Genomic DNA, 16,318 nt, shown 5'->3' on the forward strand with positions numbered 1-16,318 from the left:
ATTTGCAGTATGTTTTAGAAAAAGTACGGTAACACTTTATTTTACTGTTTCCTTGTTACACATATGTTATGTACTTACCATAGTAATAACAGTAAATGATGCTTAATTACATGCAATTAACCCTCAACCAAAACCTAATCCTACCCTAACCCTATAGTAAGTACATGTTATTAATTATTATTACTCAGTACTTACATATAACTATAACTGTAACAATGACACCTTAAAATAAAAGTGTAACCAAAACTATTATTTCAGTCTTCACATTTAATTCAATGCGTTACTTGTCGTATTTCGTAATTATTTGTGATTGTGAGTGAATTTTTCTTTTCAGTGCAGAGCTTTAAAATTCAATCTTTTCAATTGAATGTGATGATGGTTTTTGAAGTCCGTCTCAATGTAACATTTGAAACCACGTTCAACTCTTCATAACTGTTCATTTTGCAGCCTTATCTGCCCCTGTCCATGTTGTTGTTCTCAACACAACAAATAGCAAATTTGTTTTCAAAGCCAAGTTAGACTGATTAATGACAGATAGCATTTGCAATTAGATTGGATTTAATTCGATTAGTCTTGCCTGGCACTGAGGCTGTGTCCGTGTTGAGGGTGGTGCTGGTGACATCTTGTAGCGCAGGGGTCTGTGAGATGGCTGGTGACGGAGAGCTGTCATTGGATGGTTGTGATGGAGGAGCAGCAGTGGGCGTGACCTCACCGCTTGACAAATCAGCCGGAGGAGGAGAGGCTGTACTGGGTCCCGATTCCAAAATACCCCTTTCTGAAGTCACATGGTCTTCAGGAAGGACTTCATTCAGAAGGGATGGGGATGAATCTGTTGTCTGACCTTGGGGAGAAGTAGAAAGTATCTGAATGAGCAAAGCTGTTCATTTAGAATGTATTCATTACCAATGTCTACGTTACACTACCTACTACATCATACTAGCACTGTACTTGTAGATCTAAAAAAAGAAGGAAAAAAAAGAAATATCCCTTGTTTATTTGCTACAGGAAGAATGCCGTGTGTTCTCATTCTGAATCGGTTACGTGGGCGTTCCAGACCGGATCTGTACAGCCAAGTTTAATGGTCGCGCAGTGAATCCACAGAACAAAGCGGTTGTGACCTTTATGTGTCAAGAAGGAGCAGAGGAACAAACAAAAGAGATCAAATGTGCACGTGCACAGGTTTTTGAAGATTTAGAAGATAGAAAACAAGATCACCCTATCACTATTCTCTGCTGCGTCATAAACCACTTAGTGGCCAGTTAAACTAGAGTTTAGATGCATAAACAAAAAAAATAAACAAACAAACAAACATGTTTTTGTTTATACAGACAGGAGACAGGCCAAATTTGAACCCATGTCTCCCATATCAGACTACGTGTTCCAAAAGTGAATGAAATTAACACCATGAACCGAGATTTCGCTTCAAGAATATAATTAGCACTTAAGGGGGGAGATACAAATAAATGCAAATTAGAGACCAAAAACATTTCAGTTACAAAAATATTTCAAAATATCATAGATGAACTGTTGTTGTTTTTTCTGTTCCCAAATATATTGTTACTAATTTTATCTTTTCAGTTTGCAGTATTGTAACATGCAAATTACCAATGACATTTTCAAAGGAGTGATGATATATAGAGATAGATCTCTCTCTCTCTCTCTCTGTGTGTGTGTGTGTGTGTGTGTGTGTGTGTGTGTGTGTGTGTGTGTGTGTGTGTGTGTGTGTGTGTGTGTGTGTGTGTGTGTGTGTGTGTGTGTGTGTGTGTGATCCACGGATGTAAAGGTTCTTTATGGAACCTTGAATGCCAAAAATTAACCTTTACTTGTAAACCATTTTTTCCCACAAAATATACTTTTGTGTAATGGAAATGTTCCATGTATTCCTAGAAATATTTTGTTGTTGTTGTTGTTGTTGTTTTTTACAGTGATGGCATAGAAGAACAATTTGTTTCCCAAAAGAACCTTTCAGTTTAACAGTTTTATTAGTATGAAGAACATTTTTATAATATAACATTTTCCACAATAAAGAATCCTTAGTGGTTCACCTTAGTAGTTCTTCATGGAACCATAAAGAACCTTTACATTTAAAAGAGTATAGATAGATAGATTTAGTCCCATAAAGTGCTTCAAGTATAGGCTAAATAATGTAATTAAAAAGTGGGACATATAAATTAATAATGATGACTACTCCGAAAAACCATGCGAGCAAGACAAAGCCTGCAGACTGTAACATTCCATAATCATGTTGCTGGTTTCGTATTAACACCAAGTAAATCATAAGCCATGTACTTACCTTTTATGACAGATAAATGAAGAACCGTCGCAGTCCATATAATAAAAGCGCTTTGAGTCCTCATGTTAAGATAAAGCGACTCAAAGCGAGCGCGCGCAGACACCGTGTAGATTCGCTCTGATTCTCGGGATGATCTTTCCGTTAGATGACAGCGGACATCGTCAGTAGCCTACTAAAAATATCCTGAGGGGTTTGGGCTTCAAGAGCGGGGTGTGGTTAACCGCCACCCGCAACCTATGGTCTTAACGACAGCTTATTTATAAAGAGAGCGAAAGGACCACTAGACCGTTTGAATCGCAACGAATCGGATGTGAAGGGAACGAGTGATTTGAGTGAACTGGCTCGAGACAGTCAAGTGAATGACGTGTAGCGTCAGTCCTGTCAGCTGTTATTTAGAGCGACCCACGTGTGTGTGTGTGGTGGACCATCCCGTCAGAGCTGCCCATTACACACACATGACCTGACGAGACTCCACAAACACCCCCTCAAAAAGTACCATTGAATACTGGCTGTCACAGAGCACAAGAATAGGAGATAAGGAACTTAATTGGGAATGGAGTCTGTGAATACAGAGGAGTTCACAGTGGAGGCGGTGGAGAGGGTGAGTATGTGACGTATACAGGAGCTGTATTGCCAAACTGACTCACATAAACTCAGTAGCCTAACGTGTCATGTCACTCAACCATTTGTGTATGAGCTGACAAACGGTGACTAATAACTTTTTCCTTATTACATTTCACGTAATTGTTAATGTAAAAGGGAAATTGTTACTATATTTTAGATGGTCCGTCTGGTCAATATTTCTTTCTCTCAGTCGTTCCAAATCTGTATGAGCTTCTTTCTTCTGTTGAACATAATAGAAGATATTTTTAAGGTAACCAAGCAGTTGACGGTAGACATTGACTTTCATAGTAGGAAAAAAAATGCAATGGATGTCAATGGGGGTCATCAACTGTTTGCTACCAACATTCTTTAAAATATATTCTTTTGTGTTCAACAGAAGAAGGAAACTCATAAAGGTTTGGAACAACTTGAGGGTGAGCAAGCGATGACAAAATGTTGGGTAAACTCTCCCTTTAAAGATTACTGCTCTGTATGGCAAATCAGTTGTTACCCTCATGATCTATTTCTGGTCTGAATGACCAAATAGCTTTTTAAACATAGGCTACTTAAAACATGCAAAATACTAATATTCTCTTACTAGAAATAGCCTACACTCATATTGACTTTTTTATTGTTTTGTTCTGCAATGTGCTTTTGCCCAAACAAAAACAATGCTATATTCCAGCAGTGGTGTTCTGAAAAGAGGAGTCAAAGCCTATAGCCTATAATTCTCATCAAGTGGTTGTTTTAAAGTCAGTATGAAACAGAAGTTGCAATAGTATTTGCTTCCCTATTGTGACGTATGAAACGGCTTCACGAGTAAATCAGCTTGGTGGGACTTGATTTTGTCCATTGGGAATTGATGGTTTTGGTTTGCTATTGCTGTGATTTCATGTTAGTGACAAGTTCTCCTGGCCTTGCGCCAATAAACATATCAGCATTCATTTGACGCAAAAATGTGAAAATCAGACCAAAAGAAATCTCATGTTGCATTCGGACGATATCCATATTGTGGAATATATTGTAAGATGCCTGCAACACTGTATTGACCAATCAGAAGCCAGAAGCAAACTATTCATAATATTAATACACTATACTATACTATTGAAAATTGTGTTTAAAGGTTTTGGTGGAATATCACATATAACACTGCAGAACACTTCTGTCACTGCTTGATATTTCATGAAAAATTGCAGTTATTTTGTGCTTTTCTGAAGAGGCACTTAAAGGTGCTCACACTTTGTAACACATCTTTACCTCGCCTGTTAAAATGACCTGAAGCCCTAAAATTATACTTACTTTTTTTTTGTACAGAAAGCTTTTTTTATTTATTTCATTTTGATGGTATTTTTAATATTTTGTAATGCTATTTTTTGGAGATTATTATTAAAAAAATATACCTTTAAATGACTAGATTTGATTAATAAATAATAAATAAATAAATAAATAGTAATTTAAGCACATTCCTCACATTCTTTCAACTTCAAAATAACTCACAGTTTCATGATTTTTAATTCTGCTCAAAATATCTTACATTGGGTGTATTTCTCTTTTAGAAAAAAAATATATAACATGATATTTCATGACTCTTGCCCCTAGATGGCCTTATAGCTCTATATAGAGCAACTGAGGTGTTCCGCTGGGTCCTAAAGTCAGTTGCTTTCAGACATTATAAAATATTTTTTTGGTAAAGTTTTAGCATTTTTAGTTTTTAATTTTTTTAATAATAAAAAAAGAGTTTCGGGATGAGGGTGAAGCGATTTTGAAAATGCTGTTGAAAGTGGATCGGACCAAGCACTACAACACACTTGTATCCAATCAGCAGTAGGGGGCGTGTCCACTCATGATTCATCTTCATGCTTTCTTGTTGTTCGTTCATCATCTTCGCTTTATTTTTCATGAAGCATTATTTTGCTTCACTTCTGCTGTGATGTTTGTGCATTTTGTGGGCGGAGCAATGAAGGGGTGTGTTTGTTTGGGTTGATTTCAAATATCAACATTGTTCAACAACGATTTTGAAAAATTGCATACTGCACCTTTAAAGGTGAGAATTAGTACTATCACTGAGTTCAAAGATATGTGTGATAACCATACATTTTAGTAAGCAGATTTTTTTTTTTTATTTAAGATCACAAGATGTAAATCAAAACTGCCAAAGTCTCAAAATCTGAGGCAAGAGCAGTATCTTTTGGTTTGGAGAATGCTTTCCCTGTGGCCACTATTCTTTTATATTCCCAAAGCCATACACACTTTTAGGTGTTTGTTCTTGTGCAGTTCGGGACAATATATGAGCTTCTGGGAGTGGAAAGTAACTCGATATCCTCAGTAAGCTGTTCGAGTCTAATAATAACTTTCAGCATGTGAGGGATTTGGTGGCTGGTTAATATTATGCTTCTCCATTGTGTCCTGAGATTTCTGTTGCATCTTATCTATGCACATTTTTGTGGAAAGAGTATGGTAAAATTACTAGGGATGCACCGAAATGAAAAATTTGGACCGAAACTGAAAATTCTGGATGCACTTGTCCGAAAATCGAAATTGACTTTAAAAAAAAGAATGATTCATTTCTTATTTTAAATTAGTTTTTTTGCACAATTGTATTATTATTATAGACTTATTAATTAAAGGTGCTCTAAGCGATGTCATGCGTTTTTTAGGCCGAAACATTTTTTGTCACATACAGCAGAGATCTCCTCACTATCCGCTGGGCTAACTGGGTTTGTGGAGGGGGTGGGGACAGGATGAGGAGGAGGGAGGGTCAAGCTAACCTCCGTTTTAAATTGAATAATTTTACTTAATCTGAATTAAAAATAAAAAAATAAATCAATAAAATAACCACACTTTTGTAGTAAGTACAGTACGGCCATTGGAAACAGAAACAAGTCTTACACAGAAACAACACATAGCAGTCGCTTCTAAGTTGTGCATCTTCGGAAGTGGAGCCGCTCGCAAAGTTACAAAACATCACAGCGTGAAACCTGATCGCTGAACACGGAGGGGTGCGGCAGCATATTTTCGGATTATGTTTTCAGCCTTTTTCTCTTTCGGGCCAAAAACCGAAAATGCCATTGTGTGCGGCTGAAATTTTGGTGCATCCCTAAATATTACACTATCATTATAATTTTTTAAATATTTTTGAAAGAAGTCTCTTAGCTCAAAGTCTGCATTTATTTGATCAAACATACAGTAAAAAACGTCTACGGTTACGTATGTAACCCTCGTTCCCTGAGTAGGGAACGGAGACGTTACGTCGGATGACGACGAATGGGGTTTCGCTTAGAAAGCCTATCAACTTCGAGTATTACAAAACGAGCCAATGGCAAAGAAATGCCATGGGTCTGCGGAATTTGCATGGCGTAACTCCGCCCCACCTCGTGGGTATAAAAGGAGGAAGCCGGCAGCAAGCAGATATGTTTCTTCGCTGAGGAGCCAAGACTGAGCTCAGGCGATCCCCGCGGTACAGCGGAAAGTGGCAGGCAGACGTAACGTCTCCGTTCCCTACTCAGGGAACGAGGGTTACATACGTAACCGTAGACGTTCCCTTTCGTTGTCACTCCGAGTTACGTCGGATGACGACGAATGGGGTTACCAGTCTAATCACGCCACCTTCTCAGCTGTCTTCCAGTGCCCTGCGTAAATCGAGATCCCTGTCAGCCTGGACAAAGGACTCCATATAACACAGGAATACCAAGGTACACTGGGAAGCATATCCCAAGCTTAGGGGAAGTATGCAATTAATGCCAGCCCGAAGGGGGGGGACTTAGAGAATACACATATGACCCGAAGGAAGCATATGGAAAACACTGGGGTGTCCAGCCGCAGGTGGAATATTTCAACCCCAGGGGTGGCAAGGTGGCTTGCCAAGGGAAAGACACACGCTCAGAGAGGCTTACAGTGGAAATACACATGTGGGGGTCGCTCAGAGGAGGGACCATGCACACGGGAGGCACCTAGCCGACGCACAGGCAATAGACACTGGCGCCGACGTCAGGAGTGCTGGAGGAGCTCAGGGCTTTCGGAGAAGCTCACCTGAGGAAAATATCGCACGTATCCAGTCCGTGGAGTGGAATGGCGAGCAAGCGAAGACACCTGAGCGGGTCCGGTACTAGCTGGTTGAAGCGAGTACACGAGAGGACACAGGCTCCACTCGAAGATTATAGAATCTGGCGAATGTGTTAGGTGTCGCCCAGCCTGCAGCTCTGCAGATGTCTGTTAGCGAGGCGCCATGCGCTAGAGCCCAAGAGGACGCCACACTCCGGGTGGAGTGGGCAGTCACACCAAGGGGGCACGGTCGACCTTGCTGCTGGTAAGCCAAAGCAATGGTGTCCACTATCCAGTGAGACAACCTTTGCTTGGAGCGAGCCTTTCCCTTCAGCTTCCCACCATAACAGACAAAGAGCTGGTCTGAGGTCCTGAAACACTGCGTTCTGTCTACATAGGCGCGGAGAGCGCGTACTGGACAGAGCAGTGCCAAGGCTGGGTCTGCCTCCTCCGAGGGCAGCGCTTGCAGGTTCACCACCTGGTCCCGAAAGGGAGTGGTAGGAACCTTGGGCACATATCCAGGCCGGGGTCTCAGGATCACGTGAGAGGAAGGCGGCCCGAATTCCAGGCACGCTTCGTCAACGGAGAATGCGTGCAGGTCCCCAACCCTCTTGATGGAGGCCAGTGCAACCAGGAGCGCTGTCTTCATAGACAGGAACTTAAGCTCGACTGATTGCAGGGGCTCAAAGGGAGCACTCTCCAGGGCAGTTAGAACCACTGAGAGGTCCCAAGAGGGAACGAGAGGAGGACGAGGAGGATTTAGTCTCCTCGCTCCTCTCAGGAACCTGATGATCAGGTCGTGCTTCCCTACCGACTTACCTTCGATGAGGTCATGATGTGCGGCAATGGCGGCAACATAGACCTTCAGGGTGGAGGGAGACAGCCTTCGCTCCAGCCCCTGTTGAAGGAAGGAAAGCAAAACACTGATCGAGCATCTCCGGGTTCCTCGGTGAGAAGAGCACCAGTTGACGAAGAGGTTCCACTTCAACGCATAGACGTGTCTCGTGGACGACGCTCTAGCGGAAGTGATGGTAGCCACCACCGCTGGTGGTAGGGTACTCAAACCTGCCTCGTCCCATCCAGGAGCCACACGTGGAAGTTCCAAAGATCGGGACGAGGGTGCCATAGGGTGCCCCGTCCCTGAGAAAGAAGGTTCTTCCTCAGAGGGATCGGCCAGGGAGGTGCTGTCGCGAGGAGTACTAGTTCGGGGAACCAGGTCCGGTTGCCAGTAAGGGGCAACCAGAATGACCTGCTCCTCGTCCTCCCTGACCTTGCGCAAAGTGTGCGCAAGAAGGCTCACTGGGGGAAACGCATACTTGCGGCCCTGCGGCCAGCTGTGCGCCAGAGCATCCGTGCCGAGCGTGCCCTCGGTCAGGGAATAGAACTGGGCGCAATGGGTCGAGTCGTGAGAGGCAAACAGATCTATCTGCGCGTCCCCGAACTGGTCCCAAATCAGCTGAACCGACTGGGGATGGAGTCGCCATTCTCCAGGGAGGGGCTGAAGCCGTGAGAGCTCGTCGGCTGCACAGTTCAGCGCTCCGGGAATGAAGATGGCTCGAAGCGACCTCAGATGCTTCTGACTCCATAGGAGGAGGTGGCGAGCGAGTTGTGACATACGGCGGGAGCGTAGACCACCTTGATGGTTGATGTACGCTACAGTGGCGGTATTGTCTGAGCGGACTAGTACGTGTTGACCCCTGAGCAACGCCCGGAAGCGGTGCAGGGCAAGGCGTACTGCCAACAACTCGAGGCAATTGACATGCCACAGCCGCTGGGGTCCTGTCCAGGAGCCCGAAGCAGCATGTCCATTGCACATGGCGCCCCAGCCCGTGGTGGAGGCATCTGTTGAAACAACAACATGCCGGGAAGCTCGTGCCAGGGGGACACCGGCCCTGAGAAAATCGAGGTTCGACCACGGGGTGAATAACTGACGGCAGGTCGGAGTAACTAGTACTCGGAACGTGCCGTGTTGCCATGCCCACCTCGGGACTCGGTCGCGAAGCCAAAGCTGAAGCGGTCTCATATGAAGCAATCCGAGCGGCGTGACCGCGGCTGCAGATGCCATATGCCCCAGGAGCCTCTGAAAAAGTTTCAGTGGAACCGCACTCTTGCCCTCGAATTGTCTTAGGCAAGTCAGCAGTGACTGCGCGCGCTCGCTCGTAAGCTGCGCGGACATGGCGACCGAGTCGATGTCCATACCGAGAAAAGAGATCCTCTGCACGGGGCAAAGTTTGCTCTTCTCCCAGTTGACCCGAAGGCCCAGACGGGCTAGGTGCCGGAGCACTAGGTCCCTGTGTTCGCAAACCTGATCTCGAGAGTGAGCTAGGATCAGCCAGTCGTCGATATAACTCAGGATGCGAACCCCTTGCTCTCGAAGGGGAACAAGGGCCGCCTCGACGACCTTCGTGAAGATGCGAGGAGACAGGGCTAGCCCGAAAGGGAGAACCGCGTACTGGTATGCCTGCCCCTCGAAAGCAAACCGGAGGAACGGTCTATGTCGAGGAAGAATGGAGACATGAAAGTAGGCGTCCTTCAGGTCGATCGCTGCAAACCAATCCTGGGGCCGTATGCATTCGAAAACGCGTTTGGCGGTGAGCATCTTGAACGGCATCCTGTGAAGGGAGCGGTTCAGCACGCGCAAGTCCAGGATTGGCCGTAACCCACCGGTTTTCTTGGGGACAATGAAGTAGGGGCTGTAGAAGCCGGACCTCATCTCGGCTGGAGGGACAGTCTCGATTGCACCCTTCGCCAGCAGGGTGGCAATCTCTGCTCTCATGATAGGGGCATTGCCACCGACCAAAGTGGAGCGGACTCCCCTGAAGCGGGGAGGAGACCGTGCGAACTGAATCGCATAGCCGAGCCTGACGGTACGCACGATCCAGTGGGACAGACGGGGAAGCTCTAGCCAGGCTCCCAGGAACTGAACCAACGGGATCATGCGAGCCACAGGCGTCCCCCCGGAGGGGCAGCGAAGCGGAGTAACTGGCCCAGATGTGGACGGCATAGCGGCCCGGAGAGGGGGCACAGTTAGCAACCGCGCCCTGGCAGAGGGGGCCAGGGGAGGACCAGGCTGGTCGTCCCGCGGGGGCCTGCTCTGCCAGGGGTCTGGCGACAGAGGGGGACAGCGGCGAAGCGGTCCGTGGACGGCACGCCATGTCAACCACCTCTGGGACAGAGGGGGACGAGGAGAGCACGGCTTGTGGGCGGCGCTCTGTGACGTCCGAGAACTCTGTGCTCAGAGACGGGAGAATCAGCTCTTTGGAGAATAAGGATTCTTCCCCGGCCCTCCCCGGGGAAAGGAGTGGTCCTGCTACCAACTCCTGGAAAGAACTGAGTCCCATCTCTAAGGAGCCCAACTCAAGAGCGCCGCTTAACCCGGCGTGTAGCGGGGTGCGGGGCTGGAGAGGACTGTGGCGTCCGACCGCGGCCTCCAGAGCCGACCCGGGTGAACGGGCGGGGTGGGAGCCGCGGGGGGGCGCCCTCGGCAGTGGGCAGACCGAGGGATCCGAGCGGACGGCGGGGCCGTCGGGACAGAATCAACCTCAGTCTGCTCCATCGCCGAGGTACCCGTCTCACGAGCGCCGCTTAACCCGGCGTGTAGCTGGGGGCGGGGCTGGAGAGGGCTGTGGCGTCCGCCCGCGGCCCCCAGAGCCGGCCCGTGAACGGGCGGGGTGGGAGCCGCGGGAGGGCGCCTTCGGCGGTGGGCAGACGAGGGATCTGAGCGGACGGCGGGGCCGTCGGGACAGAATCAACCTCACTCTGCTCATGGGCGGCTGAGAGCTGTTGGGCAAGCCCTCAACCGCACCGCCGAAGAGGCCGACCTGGGATATGGGAATGTCGGACAGACGGGTCCGCGCGACATCCAGCACATCAGACAGGTTCAGCCACAGACTGGTGAGCATCACCTGACCCAGGGAGCGTACGGCCACTTTCGTCGCTCAGAGAGCAAGGTCAGTGGCGGCGCGCAGCTCAGTGAAGAGCCCTGGGTCAGTCCCGCCCTCGTGCAGGTCCATGAGCATCTGGGTCAGGTGGACCAGCAGAATGACCATGGCATGCAGTGAGGCGGCTGCCAGTCCCGTGGCGCTATAGGATCTCGCCACAAGCGTAGACGAAAAACCACAGGCCACGGGCGGGTGCTTAGGATTGCGCCGAGAAGAAGCACTCTGAGGACACATAGCATCGCAACAGAGCGTTCAGCCGGGGGAACCCCAGTGTACCCATGGGCAGCGGCCCCATCGAGGGGAGGAAAGGCGGATGAGATCAGCGAGCGGCCCCGAGAAGACAAGGGGGTCTTCTTGGACTTCGAGATCTCATCATGCACGTCCGGAAAGAGAGGTATTGGGGTTTGCCGTGGACGAGGGTCGGCGGCCTTACCCAAAACCCATCGTCCCAGGAAAGCATGGTCGTCATCTCCGGATCAGACTCAGGCACAGCCGTATGCACACCGGAAGGTGGCAGCTGTGACGAGCCCTCACTTCCAGAAGACTCAAACCCACCTAGTGATGCTGCAACAGACATGGCATCTTCCTCTGTAGCTTCAACTGAAACACGCGGGCCACCAGAGGGTAGACTCGCGGGAATCAGCAGTTCACTAGCGGGCACCGTCATTGAAGAGGGGGGCTGGGGTCACGGACACATAGTCGGCGCCTAGATCCAGACCGTAACCCTCAGGTCACCCTGGCCACCAGCCGAAGATCGGGGGGTGGATGAGGGGACTCTCACTCTTGCGAGTTCACCGAGTCTCGACCTATATATGACGCGATGATCACGTTCCCAGCGAGAACATGAGTCACCCACGAGCGCTGTTCAAGCATGATCAAAGCCCAAACACACTAGACAGCGCTCGTGCCCATCAGAGTCCGATACCAGTCCGCTGCAACCAGAAATGCACGGGCGAGCCGTCTTTAAAAAGACGTGCCACGTGTAAGCTCTTTTAGTGAGAGAAAACTCAAGTGTTGAAGCACCCGGGGAGAAACGCACCGACTGGCAGACCACTGCAACAGATCAGCAGGAAGCACGCTCTCGCCGTAGATCGCCGTCACACCAACACTCGAGGTACTCGTTTGTAAAGCTGACAATTCAGAGATGGCTTGTGGAGAGAAGAATACACTTGGCTCCGAAGCGAAAACATATCTGCTTGCTGCCGGCTTCCTCCTTTTATACCCACGAGGTGGGGCGGAGTTACGCCATGCAAATTCCGCAGACCCATGGCATTTCTTTGCCATTGGCTCGTTTTGTAATACTCGAAGTTGATAGGCTTTCTAAGCGAAACCCCATTCGTCGTCATCCGACGTAACTCGGAGTGACAACGAAAGGGAACTGAAATATTGTTACAGTCAGCTGTGTCTCATTACTGTGTTAGCTCCCTTTATAAGCCATTTGTGTTCTGTCATTCTTTGTGAAGTCTTATATGTTGTTGTTACACTGCATTTCTGAGTGTTTCCTATGTCTTGTTTTTTTATTCTCTGCCTGTATTATGAATTATTCTTTTTGCCTGTGTTTTCTGCCCTGTTGCTTATTTGGATTGTTTGGCCGTGTGTTTGACCCTTTGTCCATTATATAAATTACGATTCTGGATTGTCCCAATAAAGCTGCATTTGGATCTTCAACCCAAGTCTCTGAGCAGTCCTTAACATATGATTGAAAAGGTCATTTATTCCTGTGATGCAAAGCTAAATTTTCAGCATCATTACTCTTTAGTTTTTACATGATGCCTCAGAAATCATTCTAATATGCTGATTTGCTGCTCAAGAAGCATTTATTATTATTACCAATGTTGAAAACAGTTGTGCTGCTTAATATTTTTTGTGGCAACGTGATACACTACCATTCAAAAGTCTGATGTATTTAAAAAAACAAAAAAACATTTTTTTTTATTAAGGATGCATTAAATTGTGACAGTAAACTAATTTATAATGCTACAAAAAATGGTTTCTATTAAGATAAGTGCTATTTTTCATAATAGCAGCAATAATAGAAGCAATCTTTCCTGTTGTTCTTTAGGCTCTTCAGCAGCTCTACTATGATCCTGATATGGGAAAGAAGAATGTGGCCCAGAAGTGGCTCACACAAGCCCAGGCATCACCACAAGCATGGCACTTCTGCTGGCCTTTGCTCCGGCCAGACAAAGTAAGCAGTGAGGGCGACTACGGCCCACTTTAAAATGTATCAATTTCCCTGAATTAGATTTACAGTTCTTATTTATTGCGTTTCACAATAGGTTCCAGAGATCCAGTTCTTTGGTGCAAGCACATTACATGCAAAAATTTCCCGCCACTGGTCTGACCTCCCAACTGGTCAATTAGACTCTCTCCGTTCGCAGCTCATCGCACAGGTCGGCCAGTTCGCGTCAGGTCCTAAGATGGTGCTGACGAGACTCTGTGTTGCTCTGGCCTCTTTGATCCTTCACGTCTTGCCTGAAACATGGCCAACCGCAGTACCAGATCTTCTGTGTGCCTTCCAGACAGGGGAGGGTGTGACAGAGGCTGACGGTCAGGCCCGATGCCTCGCGCTTCTAGAAATCCTCTGCGTTCTGCCCGAGGAGCTTCAGAGCAGCAGGATCGCAGCCTCTCGGCATTCACAGCTCAGAAGTGTTCTGGCTGTGGAGTGGAGCTCCGTCTGCTCGCTGCTCCAGCAGTTACTACAACAGGCAGACGCTCCCTGTGGGGTCAGAGAGCGGGTTATGCGGTGTATGTCCTCCTGGCTCACGCTGGATATCGCTTTGAAAGACAGCGAGGGTTTGCTGCAGAGCTGCTTTGCCCTCCTTAAGGAGTCTGAGCTCTTTGACATGGCTGTGGAAACCATCGTCAGCATCATCTCACAGCCTGATTGGCAGAGGTGAGATACGCCATATAACAGACAATATACTGTCGAAACAAGCACTATTTCCTTTCATGCATTACTAGTTCCGAGCATAGTTTCCTGTAAATCACGTATATTGTTTCCCTCCTCCTGTCACTTAATAGTACACAGAAAATATTTAGGCCTAAATTTAAAGTGCCCCTATTATGCTATTTTAAAGTTTCATCATTTTGTTTTGGAGGTCTCCTAAAATAGGTTTACATGCATCCAAGGTCCAAAACACTTTAATTTTCTCATAATACACATTGCACATCACCTAATTTCTCAAAGAATCTGAAAACAGTTTGTTCGAAGATTCTCTCTGAACCGAGAGCTTACTCTGCTTGGTCAGATGGCCCAGTCAGTTGTGATTGGTCTACCGCTTACAGCGGGTGTCGGAAACCAAATATCCATTACCATATCTGAATTTCAGCTCATCCTTTTGAAGTGCATGCAACGTGGATTTGCAGGCTTCTAGACATGACGAACCAAACTCTTCCAGGCATCAGCTACAACTAGTGTTTGAGGACGGGTCAAAGTGGACAGCCAATGAAGACCATAGGTTAGCATTATGCAAATTTGTTGCAAGTTTGTAACAGGAAGTGAGACTGTGTCAGGGTTGTTGCAGGATGCCGAAGACGAGGACACGGGAACTGAAGTATAGTTGATTTATTTACAAACTAAACTTACAGGAACATACAGAAACAAAGGAAACTCCAGGACTTCAAAAACACCCAACCTTACATCGACGACGACCAACAAACACTGAGGGAAAACACAGGTCTTAAATGGACAGGGACTAATGGGATAATAAACAGAACACAGGTGACGGGAATAACTAATCAGACAGAGCGGGAAAACTAACAGGACTGAACCAAAATCACAAACACAGGGGAAACCAAGATCACAAAACAAAACTCAAACATACTGAAACGTGACAGTACCTCCCCCCTCCCCGAAGGCGCGTCCTCGCGCCGTATAACATCCAAAGGGGTGGGAGGGTGGGCGCCCTTGAGGCTGACGAGGGCATGGTGGTGCAGGGACGGGAAGCCTCCAGGGCGGAGCTGGTAGCTCGGGGAACCGGGGTGGAACAGACTGTGGGCGCGGCCAGGGCGGAGTAGGCTGTGGGCGTGGCCAGGGCGGAGCAGGCTGTGGGCGTGGCCAGGGCGGAGCTGTCGGAGCAGGCTGTGGGCGTGGCCAGGGCGGAGCTGTCGGACCCGGCTGTGGGCGTGGCCAGGGCGGAGCTGTCGGACCCTCGGGCGTGGCCAGGGCGGAGCTGTCGGACCCTCGGGCGTCCAGGGCGGAGCTGTCGGACCCTCGGGCGTCCAGGGCGGAGCTGTCGGACCCTCGGGCGTCCAGGGCGGAGCTGTCGGACCCTCGGGCGTCCATGGCGGAGCTGTCGGACCCTCTGGTGTCCAGGGCGGAGCTGTCGGACCCTCGGGCGTCCAGGGCGGAGCTGTCGGACCCTCGGGCGTCCAGGGCGGAGCTCTCGGACCCTCGGGCGTCCATTGTGGAGCTGACCCTTCGGGCCAAAATTTTAATGGAGAAATTGACAGGAAAGGGGGGATCCGGCAGCAACGAGGGTCTTGGGCTGGGCAGGACCAGCGGCAAAGGAAACTCTGGGCCGGACAGGACTGGCGCAGGATCAGTGGGCTCTGGTGCAGGATCAGTGGGCTCTGGTGCATCTGGTGCAGGATCAGTAGGCTCTGGTGCAGGATCAGTGGGCTCTGGTGCATCTGGCGCAGGATCAACGGGCTCTGGCGCAGGATCAACGGGCTCTGGCGCAGGATCAACGGGCTCTGGCGCAGGATCAACGGGCTCTGGCGCAGGATCAACGGGCTCTGGCGCAGGATCAACGGGCTCTGGCGCAGGATCAACGGGCTCTGGCGCAGGATCAACGGGCTCTGGCGCAGGATCAACGGGCTCTGGCGCGGAACTGGACGGGGCCAGCACATCATGGGACTCGGAACTGGACGGGGCCAGCACATCATGGGACTCGTAACTGGACGGGGCCAGCACATCATGGGACTCGGAACTGGACGGGGCCAGCACATCATGGGACTCGGAACTGGACGCACATAATGGGACTCGGAACTGGACGGGGCCAGCACATCATGGGACTCGGAACTGGACGCGGCCAGAACATCATGGGACTCGGAACTGGACGGGGCCAGAACATCATGGGACTCGGAACTGGACGGGGCCAGCACATCATGGGACTCGGAACTGGACGGGGCCAGCACATCATGGGACTCGGAACTGGACGGGGCCAGCACATCATGGGACTCGGAACTGGACGGGGCCAGCACATCATGGGACTCGGAACTGGACGGGGCCAGCACATCATGGGACTCGGAACTGGACGCGGCCAGAATATCATGGGACTCGGAACTGGACGGGGCCAGAACATCATGGGACTCGGAACTGGACGGGGCCAGCACATCATGGGACTCGGAACTGGACGGGGCCAGAACATCATGGGACTCGGAACTGGACGGGGCCAGCACATCATGGGACTCGGAACTGGACGGGGCCAGCACA

At 48.9% G+C, this 16,318-nt stretch overlaps 2 protein-coding genes across 3 annotated transcripts in view; one reads left to right on the forward strand and one right to left on the reverse strand.

The window, feature by feature from the left end:
• Nucleotides 1-2,540, reverse strand: part of LOC143715262 (uncharacterized) — a 6,802-nt gene extending 4,262 nt beyond the window's left edge. Inside the window, exons 1-2 of the mRNA XM_077206966.1 lie at nucleotides 2,294-2,540; nucleotides 578-841 (exon numbers count right to left, since the gene is read on the reverse strand). Of these exons, the coding sequence (XP_077063081.1) occupies nucleotides 578-841; nucleotides 2,294-2,357 (328 nt within the window). The 5' untranslated portion in view covers nucleotides 2,358-2,540. The remainder of the gene's footprint in view (nucleotides 1-577; nucleotides 842-2,293) is intronic.
• The window catches only part of ipo13a (importin 13a), a 26,839-nt gene continuing 13,021 nt past the window's right edge, over nucleotides 2,501-16,318 (forward strand). Inside the window, exons 1-3 of one of the 2 annotated variants that reach the window (XM_077206267.1) lie at nucleotides 2,501-2,894; nucleotides 12,941-13,066; nucleotides 13,158-13,774. In XM_077206267.1, the coding sequence (XP_077062382.1) occupies nucleotides 2,847-2,894; nucleotides 12,941-13,066; nucleotides 13,158-13,774 (791 nt within the window). In that variant the 5' untranslated portion in view covers nucleotides 2,501-2,846. The remainder of the gene's footprint in view (nucleotides 2,895-12,940; nucleotides 13,067-13,157; nucleotides 13,775-16,318) is intronic. The other variant, XM_077206345.1, reaches the window with a different exon arrangement.

The sequence above is a fragment of the Siphateles boraxobius genome, unplaced genomic scaffold (assembly GCF_051911475.1).
Source record: "Siphateles boraxobius isolate OS27281-9 unplaced genomic scaffold, OSU_SipBor_1 1, whole genome shotgun sequence".
Lineage (NCBI taxonomy): Eukaryota > Metazoa > Chordata > Actinopteri > Cypriniformes > Leuciscidae > Siphateles > Siphateles boraxobius.